The 21,818-nt window shown below is 48.1% G+C and overlaps 1 protein-coding gene across 7 annotated transcripts in view; it reads right to left on the bottom strand.

Annotated features, from left to right (window-relative positions):
- Positions 1–21,818, bottom strand: part of THADA (THADA armadillo repeat containing) — a 329,451-nt gene that overhangs the window by 30,730 nt on the left and 276,903 nt on the right. For 6 of the 7 annotated variants that reach the window (XM_059134619.1, XM_059134620.1, XM_059134618.1 and 3 more), the window contains one exon: positions 19,199–19,330. In XM_059134619.1, the coding sequence (XP_058990602.1) occupies positions 19,199–19,330 (132 nt within the window). Of the gene's footprint in view, positions 1–17,619; positions 17,808–19,198; positions 19,331–21,818 lie in introns of those variants that run through there. The other variant, XM_059134625.1, reaches the window with a different exon arrangement.

The raw sequence follows: 21,818 nt of genomic DNA, 5'->3' as shown, positions 1-21,818 counted from the left end.
GGCCGCCATTTGGCCAGCATCAACCTCCCACTCGTGCAGCTGCCTCCTCCACAGACGAAAAGACACCTCCACTCGGTCTTGAACTGTTAGGGCAAATTTTTCCAAGAGCCAGACTCCTTTCTACTGAAATATATGATGAAATGGCAACAGATCTATTCCTTTAGCTTCTTTTAAATTTTCCCCTGCCTGAAAGGGGAGATAGGAAAGAACATCCAGATGTTTATGAGTCCAAGACAGAAGGAATAAAAAGACACCTTCCAAATGAAATGCTGAGGTTCTCTAATCGGATGAATGAAAAGGATTCTATAGCCAACAGTGAGTTACTGGCTTTCCAGCATTGAGAAAATATCACTTAGCATTTGGATTGGGGACGGAAACTTGCTCACTTTTTGACATTCACTGTATTCCTATTTTAAAAGGTTTTTTTAAAAAAAGATTTTATTTATTTATTTGACAGATAGAGATCACAAGTAGGTAGAGTGGCAGGCAGAGAGAGAGAGAGAGAGAGAGGAGGAAGCAGGTTCTCTGCTAAGCAGAGCGCCCAATGTGGGGTTCGATGCCAGGACCCTGGGATCATGACCTGAGCCAAAGGCAGAGGCTTTAACCCCCTGAGCCACCCAGGCGCCCCTGTATTCATATTTTAATACAGCTTTTCTGTGAGACATGTGATCACTCCCATTTTACAGATGACAAAACTGAGGCCAAGTGAGTAGAAGCAACTAGTTCAGGATAGAGGCCATTCCCTGACTACCAGATCACTATTCTCTCTCCCAAATGGCACTGTCATTTACAGGTCTGCTTCCCACATAGGAAGGCACCTTCCAGGTCATGCTGGGTGGGGGAGAGCAGGGTTAGGGGAGAGTAGGGATAGAGAAACAAGGGCAGGGAGAGAATGGGAGAAATATAGACATCAGAGGAGCCCAGAGCTGTGACTAGAAAACAGGTTCTGACTTGGTGGAAGCTCAGAGAATTGCCCCACCCCCAAACTGTTTTGGGGAGGAAACCAGAATGAGGTTGCCTTCAAGAGTATGCTTCATCGGGAGAGGCAGGGAATGGAAGCAGAAGGCCACTGGGGCCCTAGTTATTAGCTGCAAACCATGGTCTTCGCTATCAGAGGTGGCCTCTTGCTGGGAATGAGTCCCGTGATCAGTCACAAAGAGGAGAGAGCCCTCCTCTGCTCTGTACGCTGCTCAGGGCAACTGGACCCAATGCCAAAGGCTAAGCTTTAGGCAAGTACAAGAGACTTCTGAGCTCCTTCTCCACTGACTGGGTCAATTTCACAGGATTCCTTTGGTCCCTACTTCAGTCTCTCCCACTCCCGCCTTCCCTGCTGGCTTCTATCTTAGGAAGATGCATGTGAATTCATTCTGGAAATGGGAGAGCTTTTTTCTCACTCAAGGTGAATGAAGGTCAATGATTCACACAGTTAAAAATGAACTTAAGGCCACCTATCACTAAAAGGAAAATGAAAAACACACAGTTAAATTCACCTGCTATTTAAATTACAGCAAGGAACATAAAACCTTATTTAGTCATTATAACCAACACTCAAATACGTAAACTTTAATGACATGTTATGGGCCAGCGAGAGCAAAATGAGGAAGAAAGGGGGAGAAGTGAGGGCAGGGGAAAGCCACAGACTAAAAGAGAGGAAGACAGGAGGCAGGAAGGGAGGTGAAGCTCAGAAGCAGGGCAGCGAATGAGAGGAGGGAGAGGCACAAACAGGGGGATGGGGGCGTTTAGGAGGTTCTGGGTGTGAGGGGACTTGTAGGTACCGATTACTTAAACTCCTGCTGATATTTATCCTTAAACTTGCAGACGCCCCGTCTTGGAATGTGCAAAAGCCCACTGGAGGAAACCCAGTTAAATTTGAACTTTAGATAAATAATGGATAACTTTTTATCATAAGTATATCCCAAATATTACATGGGGCATACTTACACAGAAAATAGCATTTGTGGTCCATCTGAAATTCAGATTTATGAATTTGAGTATTTATCTGCTAAATCTGGGAATCCTACACTGGAGGTCAAACCACTCTTTGGACCAAAGCCCCACTGGCCAGGCTAGTATTTAAACTGAGAGTAAGGGTGGGGAAATAAAGTTGAAGACCACTTTTAAAAATGAGCAGTGAAGCAGCATAGAGGTTTTGCTAGTAGGATAGAAATTGGCAACTGGAAGATATCAATCCTTAAGCTTTCTCCTCCTTGAGTTATTTCTTGCTAGTCTTCTCCTCCAGTACATCTGAGGCTGTTGGCCCCTCTCCCTGCCAAGGGTTACAGAGACTAAAAAGAGTACCTCTACATAGAGATACATTGGGATTGTGGGTAACATGGCCGGTGTGGGGACTTCTGAGGGTTCTGGAAGATTCTGGAGGTCCTTAGGTGAAGCGCAAGTTTGCAGACACTAAGGAACAAGTAAAACCAAAACAAAACATAGTCTAACAGTTCTGGATGCTAAAAAAAGAAGAAAAAAAGCCTTTTTTTTTTTTTTTTTTTTTTTTTTTTTAAGTAGGGCTTGAACTCACAACCCTATCAGAACCTGAGCTGAGATCAAGAGTGGGACACTTAACCAATGGAGCCACCCAGGTGTCCCCTAAGAATAAAATCTTAAGCTCAATTTTAATCACTGTAACTTTCCGAATGACAGGACTGAGCCCATGCCACCAGGTTCATGGGACAGGGGTAATGAGACTGCCCTGGACCAGACCAGAAGCTCCAGGTTCACACAACGCTTGTTACGAGGACGCAGGGTGATGTTGGCGGGGGCTATCGCTGCTGCCCTTGCAAAGGGGCCGAGAGGTCATCTCAGGGTTGAAGCAGAAAGAGTTGCCAAGCCTGAGTCCTGATCCAGGGCCTCTGGGCAGGTGGCGACAAGGTTACAAATCACAACTGAGAAGGCACGTGCTCTTTCACTCACTACAGCCCCTGCTCTTTACTGAGATTGTGCACCCAGCAGACTCACTCACTTCTGCCCCATGCCAGGGCCCTGTGGCCCAGAGACTGCAATTCATAACATATGGCCACCTAGACTTAAAAAAATTATGTATTTATTTAAAATAATAATTATTTTTTCAGATAATGCCATGCCATGGGTCCCTTTCACCTCAGCTCACACAGATCTACTCCATTATTTATAACCGCCTCATGGTGTGTGCGTGTATCAAGGTTTCTTTAATCCTTCGAGTTGTTCACATATTTTTGCCCATGTGTGCATAGTACTGGAAGATAAATTCCTCTGGAATTACCTGAATCAACTGGCAAAAACATTAAAAAATCTCTAAAGAGTCCATTAAGCTCCCTCCAAAAATGCCCCAATTTATGGCCGCAGGAAGACGTGGGGAGAACGACCAGATGCTGTTGTTGGTTGGTGTTTCTTTATCATTAGCCAGGATGAGCATGTTCTGTCCTAAGTGTACTATTCTCCACTGTGTTTAATTCCACAAAGTGCTGGGTTTTTATCTCTTGCCTCTATTTCCACTATCTTCACTTAATTGATTTTGAGAGATTTGCCTGTATATTATTATTATTTTTTAAGATTTTTATTTATTTTGTGTGTGTGTGTGTGAGAGAGAGAGAGAGAGTACTCAAGCAGGAGAGATGCAGACAGAGGGAGAAGCAGGCTCCCCACCAAGCAAGGAACCTGATGTGGGGCTTGATCCTAGGACTCTGGGATCATGAAATGAGCCCAAGGCAGCCGCTTAATCAACTGAGCCACCCAGGCGTCCCTTTCTGTATATTATAGAGGACACTCTGCTTGTCTAAGATACTGCAAGGATGTCCTCTGAGGACAGGTTCATCTGCTCAAACACTGACAGCCTTTTCATCTGTTTGGGTCTGAAAGGAGTCTTTTAATTTTTGTTCTGTCACTGGCAGAACTTATTTAAATTGTGTATAAATATCCAAGTGGTGCTTTTGTTGTTATATTTTTATTTTAAATGTCTAGTTTGCTTGCAATTTGGTTAGAATATGACCTAAAAGATTCCTACCTTTTGGAACTGAGATTTTTCTTAGGGGCCCAAGATGTAATCCATTTTTGTACATGTTTTATACCTATTTGAAATGGATGCTCTGTCTGCAGAGTGACACACATTTAAGCTTTTAAATATGGCATTCATGTCCTTTATAACCTTATTTATGTTTGGTCTGCTTGGCCTCATAAATCTGGGAAAGGTAGGTTCAGGTATCCCACTACAGTGGTAATGTTAACAATTTCCCCCTAATATGTCTTACAGTGTTTTTTGGAGGTGGGAGGGCAGGTTTGGATGTTATTGGCCTGCTGTACAAAGGTTCATACCTGTCACATGTTCTTTGTGGATCATACCCTTTCATCACCATCACTGTCCAATCCTCCCCTTTCTGTACAGCTTTCTACTTTTTTGTCCAAAATTTTAGTCTGCCCAATTCTCCTACTGCCATCTCTTTCTTTTTGTTGTAATTCGCCTGGCATAGTTCTGTTTGTCCCTTTGTTTTCGACCATTCCTATCATTTCAGGTGTAACTCTTGTATCAATGTGGCAGGTAGCTTAGATGAGCTCCTTCCTTAGTAGGAGAACTCTAGGTGATGTGCCCTCGCCAAGAGAACACATTTCTTGGCACATCTTGCAGCTAAACAGGACCACGTCACTAAGCTGTAGCCAGGGACAGGAATACAGAAGTGCACTGTGGGACTTTGGGAGGGCCTCCTCAAAGGGAGAGGGTTGGAGCTCTTCACTGCTCTCTTTTCTTCCCCTTCTTCTCATGGGTATTGAGGATGGGCTGGTGAATGCTTCTAGCAGCCACCTGGGATCAGGGGGTGTCCTTGAGCATAGAAGCCGCATGTCAGGATAGCGAAGCAGAGATTCACAGGAAGCCTGGGCCGGGGGCCTAATGACTGAGAGCCTCTGATTAGCCTGACTCCTCCTTAGAGACTACATAAAATTGAGAGAGAGAAACTTCCTCTATTTTGGCTTTTCTGGTACCTATAGACACCAGGACTCCCAAAAGATACATCAGATTTTGCTCCCCACACTTTGTGGGAAAAGCTCAATTTAAGTTATGGTCATTTTTCCTTAAATATTTGGGTCTCAATTCCTATTACAGTGTTATTAGTCATCGCATTAAAATGCTTAACAAACACATGTGGGCATTTGTCTCTCTCTTTCTCTTTTTTAAAGACTCTACCCTTACATAATTTCTATACCTAACACGGGGCTTGAACTCACAGCTCTGAGATGAAGAGTCTCGTGCTCCTCTGACTGAACCAGCCAGGTAGCTCTGTGCAATTATTTCTGAAGAGATTTCCTTTAGGGTCTTTCTGCTCTGGGTCGGGTCCTTTGACCAGCTGCATCGACATCATCTGGGAGCTGGTAAGAGATGCAGAATCTCGTGCCCTTTCTAAACGTATTGAATCCAAAGCTCATGTCATGAGATCCGCAGATGTCCTCATGTCATGAGACTGGAGTGTGGGACACCAGTGGTGTCCCTTCCCCTCCTCTGGGTGATGTGTGGTGATCTGGATTCTTACTAATGGCCAAGTCCTCAGCAGGCATTTCAGGCCCGTGAAGTGGCTGGCCCTCACCTCTCCAGTTTTGCTCTCCTTCTACCTGCCTCCCACTCCCATTCTCCACTCCTTCTGAGGGCTGCTTCCATAGTTCCTCAGGCATGTCACGGCACGCCCTGGGCACACACTCAGCCCTCTCGTGGTAGCCACCTCTCTCCCTTAGCATAAGTCCAGTTTTATCCCGGGAGCCGTGCCTGCGCTCGGAGGTGATGGGTCTAGCCCCTTCTCATACCTTTGTAGCCCAGATGGCCACCTACACAGACCAGGCCGAGGAGATGTACAGAGCTGGGCTTTAGAGGACATTTTTTCTTCCTGGATGAAAATTAGCTTGAGATAAGAGAATTTTATGTTCTTCCTCCTTCTTCCTACCTAGAATGTTAGGGTGATGACTGAATGAGGAACCATAATCTTGTAACCATGAGAACAAGCATGAGGTCAAATGCCAACTTGTTGAGCATGACAAAGTAGAAAGAAAGAGCCGGGCTTTGGAAATCTGTTTCTTTGTCCCCTCTACCTCCTTTCTCTTCTCATCTGCTCCAAACAGACCCTTCCCTTCAGCTCTCTTCTAGCTGATATCACGTGGAATTAAAGTATATTTTAGCCCATTAGCTATATTATACTCTATTCCTTATTTTTAATTTATAGTGACAGCTACATTAGGCCTTTCCTTATAAATATCACCCATCTTCCCAGATCTCCCTACCCACCGAATCCACCACTCAAGAATGAGAACAGTGGACTTTCAGTTCTCTGAGACTTGGAAATTATTAGCTCTGATCTAGGCCAATCTCCCCTCCCTCTCCCATCCCCAGGTGGCCAGCCCTCATTCTTATAAGCTAATGTCAGGGGGCACTTTGCCTGTTGGGACTGGTATTTTTAAATTTCTGTGGTTTCTGGGGAGTAGATGTCATAAAATGGAGTGAAAAGAAATGGAAGTTTGAAATTTGGTGAACTTTCCCCTGCCCTGTACATGTGAATAATGACTTGCTGATAGAAGCGGCTTTTTCAAAGATGAGAAACCATCTAAGATTTATGGACGAGTCTATTCAAAAAGAACCAGTGCTGCTCGCAGCCAAGGTGGAAATGTCAGGAGATTCCTAGATCTATTCTGGTTGGAGGAAGGGAAGGGCAGAGAGGAGCCTGAAGGAAAAGAAGGAAAAAAGATAACAGAAGGGGCTGGAATTGGCCAGGGAAGAACATGAGGAGGAAGTCAGCACTTGGAAAGACTTTTTATGCCTGTTGTGTAAGTTCCACGGTAACAAGAATGTGATGACCATTTCCACCGAACGGGGGCAATCAAATAAACATGGCTGCTTTGCCGGCACTGTTTTTACGTGCCTTCGCCAATGGTGAGGGACGATAGGGGCCGGGACAACTGTACACAAGGAGATGAATGAACCCTTTACAGGAACCTGGGAATTCTGCTTCGCAGTGTTCTGACCTCTTATTGTGTGTGTGCTTGGGAAGCCACTAGAAAAACAGTCCTGACAGTTTCTCAGGGTCAAATCTACAAATCTTGGGCAGATTTCTGCTCCTTACCGGACCAGTGACTTACAGCAAATGCTGTCCCCGATCATTCCCATCCCTCCCGTCCCTCCCGGAGAGGCCAGGGGTGGTGGCAGAGCCCTACTGGGAGCAGTCCCCACACTGTGCATCTGGATAGCCTCCTGTGTCTTGTGGGTGCAGAGCCAACATTTCTGAGTGTATACTTTATAACCGCAGTTTCAAAGTACAAAAATAGAGTGTGAAAAATAAAAACAGAACGCAGAAGCAGAGCCTCGGCCACCCCGCTGGTTAGAGAGGTTAGAGAAATAATAAAACGAGAGCAACCCAATTGAAAACTTGAAGAGGGCTCACTTGCCCTGGCAAGGAGAATTCCAGAGCCAGACTTGTGCACACCCCCCTGTGCTGAAGGCAGCTCGGCTCCCACTTAAAACGTCTGTTATCACTCCTGTCTCCCCTGGAGAGTTATTTATGAAGCAAGGTTTCCTGGCCACGCTGCCAAGCAAGGCATCTTTCACAGGCACCAGCCCAGGAAGGAGGAGCTGAATGAAAAGTCCACAAAGGCTGTGGGTCGAGGTGCTGCTCACTTCTGCTTCTTCAAACACACCCAAGCTGTAACTCAAAACCCAAAAACAACCCGAATCCTTTTCCAAACAAAAACCAAATCTTTTATGTCAGGTTCCATATATTTTCCTACCTCCAGTCCCCATGCAAGCTTCCCTCCACAGCAGAAATCAATTTGCTCAACAGAGTAAGTCCTGCAGAGTTTTCCTTCTCAAAGCTCTCATTTGGAACAGATTAAGGAGGACGGGGCAAGAATATGATTTTTTTTTTCTTCTACTTTTGAAACAAATTAACGCACTTGAGACTTGGAGGCAGACCACTGTGTTCTTATGACAGGCTTTTATTTTTTTTTATTTTTATTTTTTTTAAAGATTTTATTTATTTATTTGACAGAGAAATCACAAGTAGATGTGAAAAACAAGTAGATGGAGAGGCAGACAGAGAGAGAGAGAGAGAGGGAAGCAGGCTCCCTGCTGAGCAGAGAGCCCGATGCGGGACTCGATCCCAGGACTCTGAGATCATGACCTGAGCCGAAGGCAGCGGCTTAACCCACTGAGCCACCCAGGCGCCCCGTGACAGGCTTTTAAAAGAAGAGGCGAATTTCATTTTCTGGTATAATGGGACCGCATTGCTTGGGGAGCCCCTGCCAACCCATCCTAATTAATTAATGATTTATTATTTTTTTAAGCAGGCTCAATGTCCAGTGGGGCTTGAACTCACAACCCTGAGATCAAGCACTAAGCTGAAATCAAGAGTCGGATGCTCAACTGACTGAGCCACCCAGGTGTCCCCAACCCATCCCAATTTAGCCTGACTCTGAAGGCCCAGAGCTGGATCACTGGGCACTCTGGGGGCTCCCCATGAGGCTGGGCAGGGGCCTCCCACCCAAACGTAGCTGCTCACCTCAAATCCCAGGCACACATCCATCCAAAACCATGCTTTAAGAGCAATAGGTCAGCCTGACGTGAGTTAGCCGAGAATTTAACACATCCAGCTTCACTGTGATGGAGAACCAGCCTTTCAGATTACAGTGTGGGTGGGATCCTAACCAAGAAACAGCAGAAGAGCTAAACAGTGTGGATCTGACCAAAAGATAGATAGAGAGACAGAGACAGAGAGAGACAAAGGCCTGGAGGCTTTGTGAGAAAAGAGGGCCTGGGGGCCGCTTGGGGGCCGGGCCTCTGGAATGAGCAACATTTCTGTTAAGTAGATGACACATTAGGCACAGGGCCAATATGGGTTGAAGCACAGAGAGAGAAGGCGCAGGGAGTGTGGGAAGAGATGGCCTCGGGGCTCTCTCCTCCGCGGTCCCGTTCTTGGGTCTCTTCTAAGTGTGCTCTCCCCCACCTCCCCATTAAATAGGTATCTTTCTAGTAACTTCTGGCTCTGGGTAATGCAACCGCAAAGCCTGGTGTCTTGTTTTCTAATGAAGTTTTTTGTTTTCTGTGTGTGTTTTTTTGCATTTTGGGTGTTGTGTGTGGTCTGAAGAAACGTAATGGGGATAAGCAACTAAACTTGTCAAGTTGGTAAACAAATGGGAATGAAAATTCTTATTGTTGACTACCAACTACTGCCTTTTCTTATAAAATGGTTCTGAGAGCTACTAAAAATAATATGGATGTCAATAAAGGGAAACCTGTTGACTTTAGCTGGGATAAAAGCTGAGAGGGCAGAGGCCCAACAGCTAAGGCCAGAGGCTCTACTGGATTTATCCGAGTCCCCAGCTGTTAGCAAGCAGCCAAAACTCTCCAGAAACTCACTAATGAGTGCCTGTGTGAAAGTAAGAAGGTGGGAAATGGCTAGAAGTGAAGGTCCTATCTCCCCCAATCCATTCGTCCCTCCTTGCACAGAAAATAGATCTCTCGGCTGCATACATGTCCACTTAGCTCCCATCCGTGAGCTTCCTTTGCTGAGCATTGTGGCCCGTGACTAAGCCCTGGGTGATGAGACACCCCCGGAGCTGGTATCTGTAATGTCTAGGTGGGCGTTCCCTTCCCTCCTCCCCACTCACTGGACTGCGGCTTTGCAGTGGAAGGGCAACTGCCAACTCGGATCCTGAGGGGGACGGAGCCACCCGAAAATGGCAGAACACCAAGAAAGAAGGTGGGGGGGTTCCCTGGTGATTGCAGACCACCACAGCAGCATACTGAGCCTTTTCTTTTTTTTGAGAGAGAGAACCTGCATGCGCCAGTGGGAGTAGGGGGTGGGAGGGGCAGAGGGAGCAGGAGAGAGAGGGAATCTTAAGCAGGCTCCAAGCTGAGTGTGGAGCCTGATGTGGGGCTTGATCTCATGACCCTGAGATCATGACTTGAGCTGCAACCAAGAGTCGGTGCTTAACTGATGGAGGCCCCCGGGCACCTCATGAGCCTTTTATGTGAGGAGGGCGAAAGAAGCTGCTACCTCTTTTTTTTTTTTTTTTTTTTTAAGATTTATTTATTTATTTGACAGAGAGAGAGATCATGAGTAGGCAGAGGCAGGCAGTGGAGGGACAAGCAGGCTCCCCGCTGAGCAGAGAGCCCGATGCGGGGCTTAATCCCAGGACCCTGAGATCATGACCTGAGCTGAAGGCAGAAGCTCAACCCACTGAGCCACCCAGGTGCCCCAAGCTGCTACCTCCTTTAAACCACTTTTAACTTGGGTCTCCAAGTCTTTCAGGTGCCAGATCTATACCCTGACTAAAAACACCAGCGGCTTCATGCTTGAGATCCCAAGAAAATACTTCAGAAAGTCTATCTTAAGATAAGACTCCAAAGTAAGACCCTTGGTGGTACTCTATTAACTTGAGTATTTTGGCTGGAGGTGGGGGTGAGTGGTGAAGGGGAGTGTAGGGGGAGGCAAGCTGCAGTCAAGGCCAACCTTTGTCTCCAATTCTCACTTGATGCTCTCTGCCTTTGCTTTCCCAGACCAGCTTTACAAGAAACCACTTTTCAACACCTGGATTACCAAACAACACAAGGATTTCGCACTCAGTTAGATGATGTCTGAATGACCGGCCAAAGCGTATCTCCTCGCAATCCCATCTCCTCATGACATCGGTGTACATGTTCACATCCAAACTGCTTCTGCGTCTTCTTTACAGAGAGCCCCCCTGAAAGGCGTCCAGATTTACAACACACCGGCCCACACGTGTATCCAAAGGTACTCACACACATTGCACGTGTGCAGGTAAGACTACTTCCTGTCACCACCAGAGCCACCTCCCATTCTGTTCTGCCTGCAGGAGCTTCTGCCCGGTGGATTCCTGTGCTCAAAGGAGAGCCGCTGGAGCAAGGAAGCCTGGGCAGTCAAGCTCAGAGACTTGAGAACCAAACTTTGGGGTTTCGTGGGCAGAATGAGAGCTTTCCTCTGATGTTACCCTTTGTTTCTCTTGGGATCACAGCAGGATGCTGAAGAATGAAGGGCTGCTACAGTGCCCAGATGTACTTACTTGGGCAGTTAGGTCTGACCCTCATTTGGTTTTGGGGACCAGAGGAAGAAGGAGGTCATCCTCTGGCCAGTCTGCAGGTGACTAGATCTGGGCGGGAAAAGGGGTCATGTGCCCGGGTTGGTGTGGATGAAAGGTGTGGAGGGAGGGCACTCCCTGAGGAGGTGGGGTGGGAAGAAGGAGGTGCGGCTGGCCGGTCTGGGGATGAAGATGGGGATCCATCTGGTCACCCTGACACAGAGGTAATGCTAACTCCTGAGACTGGCTTAGGGTCCAAAAGGACGACTGTTTGCAACCATTGGAAAAGGAATCCTGCACCGTGGTGGGGCCTGAGGAAAATTTAGGCCCCTGATGTTGGAAAAGGAAAGCACAGAGATCAGAACTGAGGCCAGACCAGCAGAATAAGGATGGCCAGGCTCTGGGCTTGCCCTGACAAAGCACATCAGTGTCAGAGGGCCTAAGCCTCAGACTGTGGGCTTATCATCACCCTCTGGGTCAGTCACCTTGGGCCCAGGGAGCTTGGCTTTCAGGAGCAGCAACAGTGGAGGCAAAATGATGCAGAACTGACCCTCATTTCCTCGAGAGAAACCCACTGTTGTCTCTCTGGGCTTAGTCATCGGGAGGTCATGGAAACAATCCCATCACCCCAGCAACCAGGCCTGGCCAGGGTACTCAGCGGCGGGGGCAACCTGCTCCCAGATTTAAGACAGGAGCATAAGACAGGAGCATTAGCATCTGCGTTTGCACGTCAGGGGCCAGCTGCCAGTGACGCATTCGCCAGGATGCAGGTGAACGTCACGACCAGGCTTCCAGGGACGCAGTGACGGGGAAGGCATTTTGGTGTGTGGTGAGTGAGGCTGCGCTGGGAGAAGAGAGAACCGGCTCCTGACAGCCTCCCTCCTCCAACAGCTGTTTCCCTGTTTCCCTTCACCCTCCGCTGGCGAGCTGCCAGGGGTTCACCTGGGAGTTAAAACTGCAGTTCCCACCTTGTTGTGTTTCCTCCCCTACTGACAATACGGATGGACACCCAGAGGCCTTGAGAGGGAGGCCCAGGAGAAAGCAAGGCTGAGGGGTCAGGGCTCACTGCAGGGTGTGGTTTTACTGCTGGGAGATGCCTGGTTTCGTAGAACACTCTGTTCTTCCCACCCCTCTGATGCTGGAGTTCCTCCAGGCCCTCTTTCCAAGGCAGCGTTCCCTCTCCTCTGTGCCTACTGCACAGCTCCTACCTCATCCCCTGACCCCATCCCGGCAGTCCAGATTATTCTCAAGGGTGCCCCCACATTTCTGTCACTTCTCGAAGTTGAGGCCTGAGGAGCAGTAGAAAGGAGCGCTGCTCTGTGTCTCAGTGAACCTGGGTTCACTTTTTCTCACTAATTATGTGACACTTGGGAAATAATTTACCTTCCCTCGCCTTTGGTTTCCACATCTAAAACCCTCAAGTCCCGCGATCTCCTCCCTTGAGGATCCTTGGGAAGGGGGTACAAATCAGCCTTGAAGTAGGACCTCCTGCTACCTCCCACAGTCCCACCCTCACCACCCCTACTCCCACTGCCCTCCTCAGGGCAAGCTTTATCTGAGCTCTTGGGTCCCCAAGACATTTTCCTGGGTTGATTCTCATGTCTTCTTTTCAAACACAACAGTGAATTTAGAAGACCTTCAGCATCCCTCTTCAGTTAATTTCTCAGCTCTAAACCTAGAGGGCTGGGTTTTGAGTCCCCTTCTTGTGTCAGAGGAAGTGCTGAATGTTCAAGGCCTTTGTCCCTCTGGACCCTGGGCTCCATCACCGCTCGACACTTGTCTTCCATGGGACCCGGGGTCCACTGCTTCAAGTCCCTGACCTTCAGCTGATTTGTATTTAAAATGGAGGCAAAAGTAAAATATCTCAGAGTGGCTGTGAGAATTGGAAGAAGCCAAGAGTGCCCTGCTGGGTGATATTCTGCATCACCCTCGTCCTGCCACTGGAGGAGACCACCAGAAGAGGCCCCAGGAGGAAGGGGCCTCTGTCCTCAGAGAGGCTGCCACCAACTCTAGGCATTCCAGATGGTTCCATTTGGCACTGGCACCCGTCCCCTGACGGGGGTCAGGCAGGCCCCTGACAGGCCCGAGGATCAACTAGCACTCTCCCCTGGCTGGTCACATCCCTGCCTCAGCAGGTGCTCCATCCATTCCTTATTAAATTACTGTCTCTGGGAAGACCTGGGGCCTGAGGTACCAGACGAGCTCGCAGCAACAAGGACCCGCCACCTCGAGGCAATTTCATCACAAAGAGAATCCAAAGAGCTCTACCTCCCTTGTCTTAGGTTGATTCTAAAAACACTGATCTCTCTACTGTGTTTAACTACTGTGAAGAACACATTCGTTCATTCCTTCATCCAACTGATCATCCCAGCAGTGATTTTTTTGCGGCGCATCTGTTACGTGCCAGGTTCTGGGAATATAGCAGCAAGCAGAAGAGACAAAAATCTTGCCCTCTTGGAGCTTCTATTCTGGTAGAGGGCCACTAAGAACAAAGTAAACAGACAGTAAAATAAGACTGTGAAAGGACTACACGGAGTGTTAAACCAGCAGATGAATGAATGGGTGGCTACTCTAAGCTGGGTGGTCAGGCCGGCTCTCTGCGGAGATGACACTAAAACAGAGATTGAAACCACAGGAAGGTTAGCTGGGTGGGACCAGGGAAAACCATTCCAAGAGGTGGAAGTGGCTAGTGCAAAGGGCCTAAGGCTGGCATGAGCCTGGCAAGTTAAAAAAACCTGAGGGAAGCTGGAGTGGCTGGAGCAGAGAAAGATAGGGAGCGAGCACAGCAGATGGGGTTGGAGAGGCAGGGATGAGGTCTGATACAGCTTTATATGTCACTTTAGGAGCTGGCTTTTATTCTGAGAAAGAAGGGAAGCCAAGGGAGAGCTCTCAGTGTGATGGCAATGTCATCTGACTTACTCCCTGAAAAGAGCCCATTACTGGCCTCCTGGGCAAGGGATGGCAGGTAGGTAAGAGCAGAGGCAGGAAGGCCTAGAGGGTCGTTTTGCAGAAGTCCAGGAGAGAGCTAATGGCGGCTTACACCAGCGCATGAAACAAGCCTGGAGGACAGGCAATTTATAACTATTTCTTAAACAAATATGCTTGATGTCACCAGTTTTGCCCTCATACTTAAACGGTAAGAGAAAAAGCTGTGGACCATCTAGGCAGGCATGAAAGGGGGATTGAGAAAAACAATTCAGAATTTTAAAACAGCCCAAAAGCAATGATAGAGGCAGGTCAAGCCTGGAGAAGGTGTGCAAGTTCATTCTCCTGTAGTGGTTCTCTAATTTGGGCCATTCTGCTCCAGAAAAATGTCCTTGGTACATACACATCAGGTGACACTCGCGGAGCAGAAAGACCTCTACGTGGGACAGGCTCTGGCACCACAGCACGGGAGACACAGTGTGGGGACAGTGCCTGTGGCCAGGTTAGGAAGAAGCTGGAGGGAGGCAGAGGGAAGAGGGAGGCCATTCTGAGGGCTCATCTTCCAGGACCACCTGGGAATTCCCAAGAGCACAGCTCAAGCCCCACGGCTCTGGGGCTTTGCTGACCAGCCGTCACTGCAGGGCCACTGTGTAATGTCAAAGTGACCCAGCCTCCCTCCCGGCTTGCTCAAGGCTTGGAACCTCTGAGATGTGTCAGCGCTGTCGTGCCAACTCCTGGGCTCTGCATGGGAAGCAGCTGTGCATGGATGCATGTGTGCGAGCAGGCAGGGGTATGGGTGCTGGGGGATGAACATGGTTTGGGGGAAATGGGGCAGACGTTAGGTCTTCTCCACCGTGCCTTAGGCCAGATGACTTGTAATTCTGCCCATCAAACTACCCGCCAATAGCCCTATACTCTAACGTCTGAGTCTCAACTTTTCTACCTTCTGCTCCTGTCCCGCTCTTTCGCTTCCCTGGTAAGCTCTGCTGTGAATCTGGCGTCTCCGGGGGTCCCTGTGCCGAGCATAGACACTCTTGCCATACCGATGGGTGTGGGGTCTGAAGCCCTTCACATTTCTCCCCTGCTGCTTTTACCCAGAACTCTGTCAGCCTAACTTGAGAATCATACAAATTTAGTGACTTAAATGTACATATTGTCCAGGTTGGTCCCCTACACCACCACCCCACGCCCAATGGAAGCCTGAGTGGAACCCAACGGGAATCCTGATGTGAACGGGACCGACGTAAGTGAGCTGCTTGGGTAAGAGTCAGGAGCCCAGCAAAGCAGGGGCCGCTGAGCTGATGTCTCCTGCTCTGGCAAGGACAGTAAGGTCAGGACAGGGAAAGGAGAAGGGGGAGCCCCACCTGAGACCTGCCTGTACCCTTTCTTGTCCTAGCTGCAAATTTCAGTCCCCCATTCCTGAGTCCAGAAAAGCCATTTCTGCTGTCCCTCTCGGTGGCTGACCTAGGAGTAGGGAGGTGGGGTAGGTCGTGCTTGCAAAGCTGAGGAAGCCTTGGGGGTGCCTGAGAATCACTGATGGGCTGCGGGTTTCTCCTTCCAGGTGACTGGGTGGGATGAAGCACATGCACGAGGTCAGCAGGCAAAAAATGTGGACAACAAATCCACCGTCACGAGGGCTACTGAGGCACGGGGCTGTCTCCAGGCAGCCCAGAATCATTACCCAATGGATGCCACAAATCCATAGCTGAAGCCAGCTGCGCACAAAGTGACATGCTGGGGACACAGTCTGAACGACTGGTTTGACGCTTGCCCCTTCCGTGTTTTCTAGTACTGGAGCTGTGGCCCAGGGTCACTGAGCAGTGTGCTGGGCAGGCCAGTGCATTCTGCTCCCACAGCAGAGGAAGGCCCCCTTTAGTCTTCTCATTTCCATTACCTAGTTCCCCATGGCCTAAGGAAGTCTCTGTCCCTGATCACAGTGCCCTGTGGCCTCTAAGCATGCTTCCTGACTCTTGGTAGTTTCACTTCCTAGAAGGTGAGGCTCAACTGTTACATTGGTGCCAGAGGCACGACTAGGCATTTCTCCAGTTACCTCGCAGGTCTGAGGCCTTGAAGCCTTCTCTGCTTTCCCTTCTCTCCCACCTCCCACCAGCACCCACAGTCTGCCTGCCATCCTGTCTCTACTGCCAGTGGCTTGCGACCCAGTCCCGGCTGGTCTCTGCGCCAAGATCTCCCTCCCTCCCCTGACCCAGGCCATCATACACACTGCTGCTGGGAAAAGCCCCTCAAACTTGCGGCCCGAAAACACTGCTCCCCCATTTAAAAACCTCTCCAGCCTCCCATCACCTACAGAAGGAGGTCCTTAACTTGGGGTTCAGAATCACCCCAAGAGTGCATGCCCCTGCCTTTCCAGCTTTATCTTCCACCCCATTCCCCTGGCCTCAGGGTCCCCTGTGTTCTGGCCCCTCAGACCCCCAGGCAGCTCCCAAGTTCTCCCTGACTCCAAGTTCCTGCTCTAGCTGCTTCTTCTGCATTGAAATGCTCCCATCTGTGCCCCATTTACCCCGCCTTTTGGGCCAACTCCACTCTCAGGGACCTCCTTAGACCACATAAATCAAGATGCACCTTGCATGTCCCCACACACCCAGCACACTATCAGATAACGTACATGCAAAGCTCTCTGGCCACATCCAGCCCTTGTTTATAGGATGGGGTCGATGGGGTCTCAGAAGCAGGGAGTCCTTGTGTTTTATTATATTCTTAGGAGGAAAAGTGAGAATTATTATTTTTTTTTTTTTTACAATATTTAGCCTTCTCAAAGAAGACATTGAATATTACCACGATTTAATAGTAATATTTTACCATGGCATTCATTAGGCCATTGATGTGGGGACAAAATTAAGGACTTGTATTTTCGAGCTATTCAAGACTCCATAGTCATAACTTTGAACACCACAGAGCAAGCCATTAGTAATACAGTCTACCAAATCCCTGCGTGCTGGAGGAACGAGAAAAGTTACCACCAGTGGCTTGATATCCTCAAGAAATGTCAAAACAAGACAATATTGTTCTCAGCTGGCTGAACTTCTGAATAAAGTAAAAAATCAGAGGTGTACCTCTACCTTCAGCTACTTTTCAGTCCCAGATAGAAAGATGTGTATTTTTCGCTTGAGCAAATCAAGCTGTATTAGGGATTTCTGCCCCAGCGTTGCTACCAAGCCGAACAAGGAACCCATGAGGAAGTGCTGAGTGAGTGACATTACGTTGCTGAAACCTTTGAGGAACCTGGCTTGGGTTTGATTTTTGGGGACGTGAAAATTCACTCAAAATGAGTTAAAATGGGCAGGATGTTTTCATATAACTTAGGGGAGAGGAGTCACAGCAGGGGCTGAATTGTTGGGAAATCAGTTAGATGGTCTGGCAATATATCCTGTGTTGCTGTTTTCAAGTGGTGGAATTGGATTTAAAAAAACAACAACAACAAACTTTTTTTAAATTCTGAAAGAATTTCAAATATACAGAAAAGATGCAAGTACAGTAACTCCATATCTGGGTTTACTATTGACACTCACACGATTATTTTTCCTGAACGATTGAAGAGTATGTAGCAGGGGGCATCCCCCTTTGGTCCCTTAATATTTCAGTTCTGTATTTCCAGAGAACAAAATATTCTCTTACAAAACACAGTACAGTTATCAAATTCAGGAAATTTAATATTGATTTTAGTCTACAGATAATATTTCAATATTGTCAGTTGTTCCAGAAATTTCCTGTAGGGCTTTTCATCTCTCTGGCACAGGAACTCTGGTCCAGGGTAACACACTACATTTCACTGTTGTAGAATCCTTGTCTTTTTCACACCTTAGATCCTCTTTCTATAGGCCAAAGTGGGGAATACAAAAACAGGTAGCCTTTTATATTTATTTCCCTCAGAGGCTTTTACACACGGATTTTTACATGTGAAAGGCATTCCATATGTAATTACTAGTTTGTATTTCTTGAGGAAAAATTCAAACTAGAAGGAGGAAGACCATGGTAATATACTTTTACTGTAAGTGAACTTGGAGAAATCCTGAAAGAAAGAAAAGTAGTCGGGTAACAACTCTCAAGATTAGGAGGGAATAAGTCCATTGGTGAATTCCGGTATGCTGTCCCCCTTCCCATGTTTGGTGCAGAGGGTCCTAGAGAAATCTCGTGAGTACTGTATTCTACCACCAAATATTTACTGAGCACTTGCTGGGCATTCTGTGTGTCCTTCTAAGGGAAACACGCAATTGGAAAAAGGAATGAATCACTCCTGGCAGAATTACAGATCCAGGAACTCTGACAGGCCAGGAAGGTGGAGGTGGGGGGCGGGGGGAGAGGGCTTCTTGCACATGACTCCCAGAATCAAGCTGTATGTCTTCCCACGAGAGGCAAAGCAGGTCCCAACCAAACCTGCTTTGGAGCAGCATCACCAAGAGATTATTAAAAATTCAGCTTCTTGCACCTACGCCATGACAACAGAGGACTCTAGAATGAGGAAGTTCATATTCCAAGGGGAGCCTCCAGGACCCCCAGCCACTGGGACGAGGAGCCCCGAGTCAGTTACAAACCCTGTATGGCTCCTCCCACTCCTATTTTGCGGTCTAGTGTGCTCAGCCTGGGATCTCTTGCCTCCAGGTGGTGTTCTGGCTTCTCTTTGGGATGGCTGACCCAAAAGTCCTTCCGACAACCCGAGTGCAGAGAATCCACGTCCACCAGAGCAGACAACCTCCCAGCTGGCTACTTGTCCAGAGGTGTGACCCTGCTTCTCCTCCCAGCTAACGTGACTCACAGTCATCTGTTTCTGTCACATGTGAAAACTAACAGAAGTAGAAAATGCTGGATCTATGATTCCCAGGTTATGTAACCACACAGATAATCACGACTGAGCCTTATTTAAAACGGATGACAATGTAATCAGCTAACAACACTGCTTATTAGATTTCTATCTTTGAAGACGATTTTCCTCCATGACGTCCTAGGCGTCAGAGGTCAGCAAACTATGGCTAGCAGATCAAATCTGGACAGCTGCCTGTTCTTGTCCATAAAGTTTTATCAGAACACAGTCACGCCCATGTTTACCTAGTGTTTAGGGCTGTTTTCCCACTAAAACAGCAGAGAGGAGACAGAAACCGAATGGCCAACAACGGCTAAAATATTCACTCTCTGGCTATGCACAGAAAAAGCATACAGGTACTGTCCAAGAGCCATAAGGCATAGCCGAACAGTAAGAGCGCCATACCTGTTGCTTGACAGGTGTTTCCCTGTGACATGGCGGTTACCACCGTTCCCGTGGCTGCATCTCTGACGGCCGGCTCCTCACTCTGCAGGAGGTTGAGGACACATCTCCAGAGAGTAAGAGTATCCTGCAATCCTGAGAAGACCAAAAGGAATTCAAATTACCTACGGTTCAATTTACAAGCAGGTACAGATACTGCTTTAAATCCTGGGGCTGGGGGTGAGGGGCGCCTGGGTGGCTCAGTTGGTCAAGCGTCTGCCTTTGGCTCAAGTCATGATCTCGGGGTCCTGGGATTGAGTCCCAGGTCAAACTCCCTGCTCAGCGGGGAGCCCGCTTCTCTCTCTCTCCATCTGTCTCTCCTCCATGTTCATGCTCTGTCTCAAACACAAATAAATAAAAATCTTTAAAAATCAATCAATCAATCCGTGATGGACGAGAGCAGTGGTTAATGAGCAAAAGCCATTTCTTTCTTCGTGGGTATTTCAAGAGAGGAAGACTTGGTTGGCAGTCAGACTAACACTGGAAGAGAGAGGGCCCTAAGGGGTCAGGTTTGGAAATGTCTTTTGGGATGCAGGGGGAAGGCTTCTGGAGGCAAGCAGCCCTAGGCAAGGCCCACTGGAAGGTGTGGCCCAGCTGACTAAGCTGTCCACAACGGGCCCAGCTGTCCACAGTGACTCACGATTCTCAGGAATGAAACTGTATGCATCAAGAATGCTTTGGGGAAATGAGCCCAGTGTTGATTTGAGTGACTGCTTGAGCTTATAAATTCTGAAAGCAAAGTTTCAATCAAGATTACACTTTATGGGGGTGGGGGGAGTAGGTTCTGAAAAGGGCAGGGAACCACGTGGAATAGCCCATGCCACGTCCATGTGAGGGCCACCCTCTGACCACCATCTGTCCTGGCAGGAGCTTTGTGTGGTCCTAGGCGCTGCTGTGGACAATGGGACAGGAAAAGACAGTACATGTGCCTGAACAACAGCAAGGAATATCAAGTCGAAGACACAAGGCAAGGAGGAGTCAGGGGCAGAAATGGCCGGCTGTGCCTCACAGCAGGGAAAGATCATAGTGGACCAGTGTGTCAGAGGCAGACTTCAGGAGGGAGGGGACAGGTAGGCAGGGCCTCATAGAAAGCATGTGTGCTGTACAGGGGATGGGCCCAGGCTTGGGCAGGGGCACAGTGGGAGGCCCACAGAAGACCACCACTCACCACCCCTAGCCTTTCAATGGGGGACCTGCCCTGTCCTAAGAACTCCCCTTTGACTGTCCTCTCCCTCGTCTGCTCACAGAGAACCTGGGACCAGAGACACAGATGCATTAGTCATACCAGGAACAGCAACATTCTCTCTGGGGTTTCGCTTTCTCTTTTCTGTTATAAATCTGGCTTTACATTTTACGCAGTCTTTCAGAGACTGTCCATTCTAATTGTTCTCTAGGGTTGAATATTTTCCTTTTTTAGTATTTTCTTCCTTAACTTGGGTCATTTATACCCCTTGAGCTCCTCAATCTTCCCTCTTTAGTCTATTTTGATTTCTCTTTTTCCTTAAATGACTTCGCTCTGTCCTTGGTTTGTCCCCATGAACTTTTATGTCCATTGTCTCTCAGTTCTGTACCTTCTCTTCACAGCCACCAGCCACCACTGACCTCTTTCCTTATTGCCTAGAATGCTGTAACCAGCTCCAGAAATTAATCAGGAACCAATGGCTTTTACCCAGTACTCCATTTTACTCAGTATTCTAGGTTATTCCACACACGTTTTGCCTGCTGTGAGCTAGTGTTATAGTAGTCAGAGTCACCCAGAAAATGCCGCAAATGATATTCTCACGAGAGAAGCTTCACCAAAGTTTTTGGTGAAGTTTTGCTCTTACCCCTCTGGGTCAGGTGATTAAGTCACCATCACCGAAGGCCCTTCCAGTCCTCCTTTGGGCACAAGAAAAATGCTTGGAAGTCGCTTAGAAGAAAGAATTAAAAGGATTATCAAAGACAACTTTGGGGCGCCTGGGTGGCTCAGTGGATTAAGCCGCTGCCTTCGGCTCAGGTCATGATCTCAGGGTCCTGGGATTGAGTCCCGCATCGGGCTCTCTGCTCAGCGGGGAGCCTGCTTCTCTCTCTCTCTCTGCCTGCCTCTCCATCTACTTGTGATCTCTCTCTGTCAAATAAATAAATAAAATCTTTAAAAAAAAAAAAAGACAACTTTGTTTCCCAGAGGAATCCAGGCGCACGAGACATTTAATTGGTCTGAACTGTGCTAATGCTTAAAATGTGAAGCTCACCACCTACAAAAACAGTTCTCTCCTTCATTCTGTAAATCCTTTCCCCACAACTCTACCGATAGCTCTGTGGATGCAGGGACCACGGCTTATTCTTATTTGTTGAATCTTCCTTTCATGTTAACTTCCAAGTCTTATTGATTTACTTCCTAAACACCTTTTGAGCCTGTCCTTTCTTCTTCTCCAATGCCCTGGCTTCAGCCTGTCCCATCCCTTTCTCACCAAGATCAACGGAACAGGCTTCCTAGAAGAGGGGATAGTTAGGCTGAGTCTTGAAAGACAAACAGAAGTCATTCAAGCAGCAGTCTGTTTCGAGAACTGTTCCCCACCAAGCATGCATGGAGCCTTGTGCTGGG

This window comes from Mustela lutreola, chromosome 9 (genome assembly GCF_030435805.1).
Source record: "Mustela lutreola isolate mMusLut2 chromosome 9, mMusLut2.pri, whole genome shotgun sequence".
In the NCBI taxonomy this organism is placed as follows: Eukaryota; Metazoa; Chordata; class Mammalia; order Carnivora; family Mustelidae; genus Mustela; species Mustela lutreola.
Note: the sequence above shows the minus strand (reverse complement) of the source record. Positions and strands in the feature narration are given on the sequence as shown.